This window comes from Schistocerca nitens, chromosome 10, assembly GCF_023898315.1.
Source record: "Schistocerca nitens isolate TAMUIC-IGC-003100 chromosome 10, iqSchNite1.1, whole genome shotgun sequence".
NCBI classification, from domain to species: domain Eukaryota; kingdom Metazoa; phylum Arthropoda; class Insecta; order Orthoptera; family Acrididae; genus Schistocerca; species Schistocerca nitens.
In genome coordinates, this window is record NC_064623.1 from 211,729,781 (window position 1) to 211,740,913 (window position 11,133).

The window sequence follows — 11,133 nt, forward strand, 5'->3', positions numbered from 1 at the left end:
CAGCATGTTTACGTACTTTTCGCTTGTCAGAATATAAGGGGTCCCATATTATTCCAACTGCACATGACCCCACCGGCCGTTGTGACCGAGCGGTTCTAGGCGCTTCAGTCTGGAACCGCGAGACCGCTACGGTCGCAGGTTCGAATCCTGCCTCGGGCATGGATGTGTGTGATGTGCTTAGGTTAGTTAGGTTTAAGTAGTTCTAAGTTCTAGGGGACTGATGACCTCATAAGTTAAGTCTGATAGTGCTCAGAGCCATTTGAACCGTTTGCACATGGCCCACACCATTACAGAGCCTCCACCGACTCGAACACTTACTGGTGCAGAGCGATCGCAAGTGAGTGTCCTAAATCACATCAAATTTCTCGAGAAAAAAAAATAAATAAATAAAGTGTGTGTGAATTCCTGAAGGACCAAACTGCTGAGGTCATCAGTCGCTAAACACTACTTACACTGACTTAAAGTAACTTATGCTAAGAACATCACAGACAGCCACGCCCGAGGGAGGACTCGAAGATCCGGCGGGAGGGGCCGTGGAATCGGTGACGTGGCGCCCTAAACCGAGCAGCCACCCCGCACGGCAAATTTCTCGAGAATGGTGACAGATAGATACCTCTACCAGTCTAAAGAAAAATCAGTACGTTAGCTGAATTTTATACACAAAAACATATTATTGTAATACACAAAAAGCAAAATCATAGCGACCTCTATTTTTCATTGCGGACTTTTCCGAATTTCGCGCAGTGTCTTACTTCCACGTAAATATCGCATTAAGTATGACCACTAACGTGATGATGGGCACGTCATCATAGACGTGAGATATAAAGCTATAAGTAAAGGAAAAATACTTTTTTTTACTTAATAATTTCTGTAAAATCTTTTGAGAAAGATTGTAGGGCGTGCGTCTCGATTCTGTCATCGCTGACCGGCCATAAGGTGGAAAACACTTGACGGCCTTTCCTTCCAAACAAACGAAAGAACTCACCCTGCGCTTTGGACGAAAACTGGTCGCTGAACATCGGCCACCGTATTCTGTACCGAGTCTTACTTCTCCGGCGCGACGTAGAGCACTGCTTGCAGACGGGACCCACAGACCCTTAGCTGGGCTGTGCGTGCTCCTTTATATCTGCCGAGTCTCGACTCTGGTAGCGTGGCTCCAGATCTTTGACAATCGATCACGGACCAGCACAAACACCTAACTTATTCTCAGTATATTCTTATAACCTACAGTCGTTTTTTGCTTTTAGGTGCAAAGACGAACAAGTTCTGTGATTGTCCGACACGTGAACGCGCTATGTATAACTGTCACTCCGAGAAACAGGATTATTTTAAATTCACTCGGCAAGATTGGAATCTCTCCCTTTGCACCTTATTGTTAGCCATACTGTATGATAACCTTACCGGAAATTGGAGCCTTAAAGACTGAATGTTAATTGACTCGATTGGAATTTGTGGCATGATTGTTGACTCGCTTTTGTCTTCCGCTTCTATGGTGTTGTTCAGACGCTTTATTGCGACGGCATACCGAGACCGTTGAACGAATTTATGAATATTTTTGGGAAGTTTACGCATTCGCCTTGCTTCACCATTGTACCAATGGATTTAAATTTTTTTTTCACTTGCTACCTTATTCTACAGGGAATACCCTATATATATATATATATATATATATATATATATATATATATATATATATATATATATATATATATATATATATATATAGGGTGTTTGAAAAATGACCGGTATATTTGAAACGGCAATAAAAACTAAACGAGCAGCGATAGAAATACACCGTTTGTTGCAATATGCTTGGGACAACAGTACATTTTCAGGCGGACAAACTTTCGAAATTACAGTAGTTACAATTTTCAACAACAGATGGCGCTGCAAGTGATGTGAAAGATATAGAAGACAACGCAGTCTGTGGGTGCGCCATTCTGTACGTCGTCTTTCTGCTGTAAGCGTGTGCTGTTCACAACGTGCAAGTGTGCTGTAGACAACATGGTTTATTCCTTAGAACAGAGGATTTTTCTGGTGTTGGAATTCCACCACCTAGAACACAGTGTTGTTGCAACAAGACGAAGTTTTCAACGGAGGTTTAATGTAACCAAAGGACCGAAAAGCGATACAATAAAGGATCTGTTTGAAAAATTTCAACGGACTGGGAACGTGACGGATGAACGTGCTGGAAAGGTAGGGCGACCACGTACGGCAACCACAGAGGGCAACGCGCAGCTAGTGCAGCAGGTGATCCAACAGCGGCCTCGGGTTTCCGTTCGCCGTGTTGCAGCTGCGGTCCAAATGACGCCAGCGTCCACGTATCGTGTCATGCGCCAGAGTTTACACCTCTATCCATACAAAATTCAAACGCGGCAACCCCTCAGCGCCGCTACCATTGCTGCACGAGAGACATTCGCTAACGATATAGTGCACAGGATTGATGACGGCGATATGCATGTGGGCAGCATTTGGTTTACTGACGAAGCTTATTTTTACCTGGACGGCTTCGTCAATAAACAGAACTGGCGCATATGGGGAACCGAAAAGCCCCATGTTGCAGTCCCATCGTCCCTGCATCCTCAAAAAGTACTGGTCTGGGCCGCCATTTCTTCCAAAGGAATCATTGGCCCATTTTTCAGATCCGAAACGATTACTGCATCACGCTATCTGGACATTCTTCGTGAATTTGTGGCGGTACAAACTGCCTTAGACGACACTGCGAACACCTCGTGGTTTATGCAAGATGGTGCCCCGCCACATCGCACGGCCGACGTCTTTAATTTCCTGAATGAATATTTCGATGATCGTGTGATTGCTTTGGGCTATCCGAAACATACAGGAGGCGGCGTGGATTGGCCTCCCTATTCGCCAGACATGAACCCCTGTGACTTCTTTCTGTTGGGACACTTGAAAGACCAGGTGTACCGCCAGAATCCAGAAACAATTGAACAGCTGAAGCAGTACATCTCATCTGCATGTGAAGCCATTCCGCCAGACACGTTGTCAAAGGTTTCGGGTAATTTCATTCAGAGACTACGCCATATTATTGCTACGCATGGTGGATATGTGGAAAATATCGTACTATAGAGTTTCCCAGACCGCAGCGCCATCTGTTGTTGAAAATTGTAACTACTGTAATTTCGAAAGTTTGTCCGCCTGAAAATGTACTGTTGTCCCAAGCATATTGCAACAGACGGTGTATTTCTATCGCTGCTCGTTTAGTTTTTATTGCCGTTTCAAATATACCGGTCATTTTTGAAACACCCTGTATATATATATATATATATATATATATATATATATATATATATATATATATATTGTGTATACAGTGAGGTGATAAGGATTTGAACATATACAGATAGCGGCAGTATCGCATACAAAAGGTATAAAAGGGCAGGCAGTACAGTGCCGGTGCTGTCATTTCTACTAAGGTACTTCATACGAAAAGGTTTCCGAAGTGGTTGTGGCCATACAACAGAAATTAACAGAATTTGAAAGTTGAGTGGTGGTTGTAGTTGGACACATAGGACGTTACATTTCGGAAATCGTTAAGAAATTCACTATTCCCAGAACCACAGTGTCAAGCGTGTGCCGAGAATACCAAATTTCAGGCATTACCTCTCACCACCGGCAACGCAGCGACGTTTGCGTAGTAGAGATGGGTCGTTCGCCAACTAAAGGGTCCAAAGGAACGGTTCACTAAGATGAACGGAACGGGCGAAGAACGAATTCTAAGGAACGGTCTTTGGTAGTTCACTTCGGCCGCGCCTTTCTACTTATAGTTCTCGGGAACGGGAAAAGGCCGGTCTCGTTCCCGCAACGGCCCGTCGGCCGGTCTCGTTCCAGCCTCGGTTCTGTTCCCGCCTGTCTCGGTCTCGTTCGGCCGGACTCGACATTCTTCGCGTGGCCACTTGCCACAGTTCCACTGCCGACTGCTCATAGTTCAGTATCGAGTTGTTCTTGTTGTTGGTTTCGTTCGCTTCGCACTCCCATTCTAGGTCTGTCATTAATAAACAGTAATTGAACTCAAATTAAGCAGAAATACTATCAAAAACCAGTTACAATTTAAAAACATGTCGAAATAGAAGCTTTTTGCTGTTGTCACAGATTTCCATATTGAAGGCAGCAAAAATCGTTAAAATATCACGTGTTCCATGGTAGAAGATCTTCTTCCATTTCAAGGTGCAAGACCGACGAAGTAGTTCACACGTTATGTAATTAGTTTTAAAAATACACATTATTTTGCTCATCATGAAACTCGGTAGCTGAAGGAATAACAGTATCCTCCAAACAGATTTAATATATTATACACTGCTTAAACGTTATATTTACGAGCTTAACCTATAGTCTCACAGGGGAAAAAAAAGCAGGAGAAAATCTCGGCAGCGGCTCATGGAGGTGTGTACGTTCATGTAATTGGAAAATCAGTTATTAGACTGAAGTACCGACCAAGAAACATAATGGGTTTCTAGGCACAATGAGAGGCAAAAGACTGCCCGGCCCGAATAATTTAGGGTCCGAGAACAGAGCATTGCACAAGCTCGAGTTCAGAAGTGCCAGTGTTCGCAACTTCAGTAGTCTGTGGAGCTTCAGCATCGTGTTCACAGCGTCGAATAGAAGCAGTATAATATCTAGGATAGAGCATATGTCGAGATTCATTGCAATTTAACTCATCGTATCATTTCTTTAGAAAATCATTATTCAAGCACGGTTGAAATATAAAAACGCCACGTCGTTAAAATTACTACTTGTGTAATACTTAATACTATGAGTCGTTCAACTGTCAAAAACAATGCATGATCTGAGCTGTCTGTATCACCAAAGGTCTGTACGGGAAACCGGAACCTGGAACTCGATACCAGTTCTTAGATGCCTATCTCAATTTGATATAATCCATTATGGAGTCGAGGTAGCAGGCCATCCCCTTAATAGCATAGAAGACAACGTAGAAATATTGCATGTAGAAAAGAAAGGGAGGAAACTTGACTTACTAGAGGAATTCGAGATAGCTATCCATGAAAAGAATCAAAGCAATATCCTAAATGTACAAGATAACTTTAAAGAAATGAGATTTTTTAGCGGGTTTTTAGAATTATTTTAGGGCAGGCATGCGACTTAAAACTTGTAGCATGTCAATGACGGAGTTGCGAGAGGCTAACGATGGCAGACCAATGCAGTAAGGAAATGAGGCGCCCAATAGCATAGCGTTACCGTCAAGCACACGGCGGTAACCACGCCACAACACCTAGGCACGTTAGTCCACAACAGCACCCGAGCCGGCACAGTCGACAGCATATTTGGTAGCTATGGGACGGCCATCGACCTGCGTCAACAACTTTAATGTAAGACGAGGACCCACAATCCAATATACTTTTAATTCTTTTTTACTCTATGGACCCACCAACTATTGGTGATGGTATTTTGTCTTTTTAGTACGTTTAATTTCGCGACATAGATTTTACAACCTGATGATGAGAGCATTGTCTCTCGAAACGCGTTGTTAAAATATATATAAAAATCGCGGTTGAATGCTAAATGTGATAACCAGCCTATCTCAATGCTTTCAGTCGAAAGAAAAAATTTATTTTCAACACTGCGTAACTACTGTACGAATTAACAAATTTAAAATGCTGTCATAATCTACTGATTAAGGGACATAATCTTACGTCAAAAGTTTAAGACAATAAGACAAATGTTACAGATAGAAACAGTGTTGTTTTACCCATGTTGAATCTTGTGGACTCCGCGGCCATTATTGACGGTTGGTGAACGACACAACCAGCTTCAAATACTTTTTAAATATTTTATTTTAGTGCCATAACCGATTTCGGGCTACCATGTCCAACTTCAGACGCCTAATATTTTTCATTACGGAAATGTTTTTATCAACAGCATGTGGTCTGCCCACAATACGTTCCAGTAGATGGCGATCTGTATTGGTGTGGCCCATGTGGTTTTCCAGCTCCATGTATATGTTCCTGAATTCCACCATAGCACACATATTGTAAATAAATCACTGTGGCTCACTTCGTAATATTCTTAAAATGCATGTTGAGCCTCGCACGTGCATTATACACTTGATGTTTTTCTTTAAACTGCAAAGACTGTATGATTATGACATGTTCGATATGTCTGCCATCATTGTCGATGACGTGGCACAGACGAATAGCGAACTTCTGCATCACCCGCTGAAGTGTCGGAACATCGATGAAGTCGATGACCTCTTGAAAGGCTGTTTTCGGCTCAGCGATGGTTTTGGAGTTATTTTTGTACACCTTGTCTTTAAGACAGCCCCACGAAAAGGACTCGCATGTGTTCAGAGAATATATCACCAAATCCATATTCGGAGAATGACACCAAACGAGGCCCATGCCAGTCGCTCCTGGGTACCCCAGAGCCAGAATGCGACCCCCAAAGTGCTCCTCCAGGACATCAAACACTCTCCTGCTTCAATGGAGCCGAGCTCCGTCTTGCATGGACCACCTCTTGTCGAAATCAGGGTCACTTTGGAGAATGGGGATTAAATTATTTTCCAAAATCCTCACGTACCGTTCGGTAGTCACCGTGCCATCAAGGAATATCGCACCGATTATTCCGTGACTGGACGCTGCACACCACACAGTCACCTGTTGAGGGCGAAACGACTTCTCGATCGCGAAATGCGCATTCTCAGTCCCCCAAATGCGCCAACTTTATTTACTGACGAGCTCATCCAAATGAAAGTGGCTTCGCCGCCAAAGCAAATTATGCCCATGCGCATACAAATTCCATCCATGCCCCGTGGCCAACCGTGTAGTTTGAACGTCCTAATGGAAATCATTCAGAAGTTACGGTAATTTTATTTCATATAGTTCAATAATTGTCACCCTGTAAGAGAAGGCAACTACTTTCCTCATTGATCATATATATACGATCAAAAGTATCCGGACACCTGACAGAAAATGACGTACACGTTCGTGGCGCTCTCCATCGGTAATGCTGGAATTCAGTTCAGTATGGTGTTTGCCCACCCTTAGCCTTGATGACAGCTTCCACGATCGAAGGCATACGTTCAATCAGGTCCTGGAAGGGGAATGGCAGTCCATTCCTTCCGGAGTGCTGCACTGAGGATAGGTATTGACATCGGTCGCTAAAGCCAGGAACGAAGTTGGCGTTCCAAGACATCCCAAAAGTGTTCTACAGGATTCAGGTCAGGACTCTGTGCAGACTAGTCCATTACAGGGACGTTATTGTCGTGTAACCACTGCGCCACAGGCCGTGCATTATGAACAGGAGCTCGATCGTGTTGGAAGATACAATTGTCATCCCCGAACTGTCGTCAACAGTGGGAAGCAAGAAAGTGTTTAAAACATCAATGTACTCGTAGGCCTGTGCTGTAATAGTGCCACCCGAAACAACAAATGGTGCAAACCGCCTCAGCGGAAAACACGACCACACCATAACGCCACTGGTTCCGAATTTTACTGTTGGCACTACACACGCTGGCAGACGACGTTCACCGGACATTCCCATACCCACACCCTGCCATCGGATCGCCACATTGTGTACCGTGATTCGTCAAACTACACAACGTTTTTCTACCGTACAATGTTACGCTCCTTACACGAAGCGAGTCACCGTTTGGTATTTACCGGTGTGATGTGTGGCTTACGAGCAGTCACTCCACCATAAAGTCCAAGTTTTCTCACCTCCCGCCTATCTGTCATAGTACTTGCAGTGGATCCTGATGCAGTTTGGAATTCCTGTGTGATGGTCTGGATAGATGTCTGCCTATTACACATTACGACCCTCTTCAACAGCCGGCGGTCTCTGTCAGTCAACAGACGAGGTCGGCCTGTACGCTTTCGTGCCGTACGTGTCCGTTCACGTTTCAACTTCACTATCACATCGGAAACAGTGGACCAAGGAATGTTTAGCAGTGTGGAAATTTCCCATACAGACGTATCACACAACTGACACCCAATCACCTGACCACGTTGGAAATCCACGAATTCCGGGGAGCGCCCCATTCTGTCCTCTCGCGATGTGTAATGGCTACTCAGGACGCTGATACGGAATAGCTGGCAGTAGGTGGCAGCACAATGCACCTAATATGAAAATCATATATTTTGGGGGGCGTCCGGATATTTTTGATCACATAGTGTATATACACTACTGGCCATTAACATTGCTACACCACGAAGATGACGTGCTACGGACGCGAAATTTAACTCACAGGAAGAAGATGCTGTGATATGCAAATGATTATCTTTTCAGACCATTCACACAAGGTTGGCGCCGGTGGCGACACTTACAATGTGGTAACGTGACGAAAGTTTCCAACCGATTTCTCATACACAAACAGCAGTTGACCGGCGTTGCCTGGTGAAACGTTGTTGTGATGCCTGATGTAAGGAGGAGAAATGCGTACCATCACGATTCCGATTTTGATAAAGGTCGGATTGCAGCCTATCGCGGTTGCGCTTTATCGTATCGCGACATTGCTGCTCGCGTTCGTCGAGATCCAATGACTGTTGGCAGAATATGAAATCGGTGGGTTCAGGAGGGTAATACGGAACGCCATGCCACATCCCAACGGCCTCGTATTACTAGCAGTCGAGATGACAGGCATCTTATCCGCATGGCTGTAACGGATCGTGCAGACACGCCTCGAACCCTGAGTCAACAGATGGAGACGTTTGCAAGACAACAACCATCTGCACGAACAGTTCGACGACGTTTGCAGCAGCATGGACTATCAGCTCGGAGACCACGGCTGCGGTTACCCTTGACGCTGCATCACAGACAGCAGCGCCTGCGATGGTGTACTCAACGACGAACCTGGGTGCAGGAATGGCAAAACGTCATTTTTTCGGATGAATCCAGGTTCTGTTTACAGCACCATGATGGTCGCATCCGTGTTTGGCGACATCGCGGTGAACGCACATTGGAAGCGTGTATTCGTCATCGCCATACTGGCGTATCACCCGGCGTGATGGTATGGGGTGCCATTAGTTACACCTCTCGGTCACTTCTTGTTCGCATTGACGGCACTTTGAGCAGTGGACGTTACATTTCTGATGAGTTACGACCCGTGGTTCTACCCTTCGTTCGATCCCTGCGAAACGCTACATCTCAGCAGGATAATGCACGACCGGACGTTGCAGGTCGTGTCCGGGCCTTTCTGGATACAGAAAATGTTCGACTGCTGCCCTGACCAGCACATTTTCCAGATCTCTCACCGACTGAAAAGTCTGGTCGATGGTGGCCGAGCAACTGGCTCGCCTTCATGAACTGTGGTATCGTGTTGAAGCCGCATGGGCAGCTGTACCTGTACACGTCATCCAAGCTCTGTTTTACTCAATGCCCAGGCGTACCAAGGCCGTTATTACGGACAGAATTGGTTGTTCTGGGTACCGATTTCTCAGGAACTATGCACCCAAATTGCGCGAGAATGTAATCAAATGTCTGTTCTAGTATAATATATTTGTCCAATGAATACCAGTTTATCATCTGCATTTCTTCTTGGTGTAGCAATTTTAATGGCCAGCAGTGTATATTCTTGTACAGTGTGGAACAGACGACATGCTGTAACCGAAACATCTGTGCAACGAAAAATATTAGCCACCTGAAGATGGGGCATGGTAACCTGACACCGGTTATGGCACTAAAATAAAACATTCCGAAAGTATTTGAGGCTGGTTGCGTCATTCACCAACTAGAAACTGTGTGTTTGGCTTCAGGCAGCGTGACTGACGGCACACGAATACACGGACTTTACTCGTCCAGTTATTGCGAAACGCTTCAGGCGGTAAGGAGACGGTACTTGGAGCCTCCAGCAGCAGTGGCTGCAGCAGCAGCTCGCCGGCTTACCTTCGAGGCGGCGGAGAACAGCAGAGCGCTTACTGCGGCGATCAGGAGCGTCCTCATGGCGGCTGGCGGAGGGGGGCTGTGACGCCTGCCTGCGTGCTCGCAGCCGCACTTATACCCCTCCCCCGCGCCGTCTCACTCCGCGTGACGTGGCGGCAAAACAGAAATTACTGTCAGCTGGCACCAGCGGTTCCCTCACCTGTCGCAAAAGTTTGTTCAGCACGCTTCCTGCTGTCGAGCTGACGTGACAGGCTGGACACATATATTTTTTTTATTTTCACCGCCTGTTGTGGGACGGTCGCAGTGAGTTGTTTCCGGAGCTGTCAGCCTGTCAGTGGCTCTGGTCAGCTATTGTTGAGATGAAATCACGCGAACGGAGCGTGCCTTCCTGAAAAGTCGTGCAACTAACAGAAATGTTTTGGAGAAAGAAACATCGCCTGTGTAGGAATCAACATGGAGCAGAGGTCTTGTCAAACTCAGCTCACTTTGAAGTATATTTCCGCCATTTTACTGTACATACGCCTTTATTTTATGTAACTATCGTTGTTGGTGTGGTCTTCAGTCCTGAGACTGGTTTGATGCAGCTCTCCGTGCTACTCTATCCTGCGCAAGCTCCTTCATCTCCCAGTACCTACTGCAACCTACATCCTTCTGAATCTGCTTAGTGTACTCATCTCGTGGTCTCCCTCTACGATTTTTACCCTCCACGCTGCCCTCAAATACTAAATTGGTGATCCCTTGATGCCTCAGAACATGTCCTATCAACCGATCCCTTCTTCTAGTCAAGTTGTGCTAGAAACTCCTCTTCTCCCCTGTCGTATTCAGTACCTCCTCAGAAGTTTTTGCCGGAAGTCATTCCCATGAAGATCCTGGTGTAAGTGAACATGGTAAGGATGAAATTTAAGACGTTTAAGAATACCCTGTGCTCTTGATTTCGACACACCAACTTCACGTTCAATTTGACGTGTGCTGATTTGAGGATTCACAGCTATGGTAGCGAGCACAGCAACTTCAGCACGTTCATCTGTGCGTGTTCTAGGACGATGTCGAGGTCTTGGATTTAAGCTTCCCGTTTCACGTAGACGAGATGTGAGACGACCAAACATCCGGCGCGAAGGCGATGGCTTGTCAGGGAATCGTCTTCTGTACAGTCGTTCTGCCTGAACAGCATTTCGTCCACCTACAACAGGGTACAGCACAGGTATGTAGAGTAGGGTAGAAAACAGACATATTAATAATCATAATGTTCGCTAACAGTACTATCAACAAACAAGCAAT

The 11,133-nt window shown here is 45.5% G+C and overlaps 1 protein-coding gene across 1 annotated transcript in view; it reads right to left on the minus strand.

The window, feature by feature from the left end:
* Positions 1-9,935, minus strand: part of LOC126210444 (uncharacterized) — a 76,298-nt gene extending 66,363 nt beyond the window's left edge. Inside the window, exon 1 of the mRNA XM_049939677.1 lies at positions 9,859-9,935. Within this exon, the coding sequence (XP_049795634.1) occupies positions 9,859-9,915 (57 nt within the window). The 5' untranslated portion in view covers positions 9,916-9,935. The remainder of the gene's footprint in view (positions 1-9,858) is intronic.
* Positions 9,936-11,133: the final 1,198 nt, after the last annotated feature.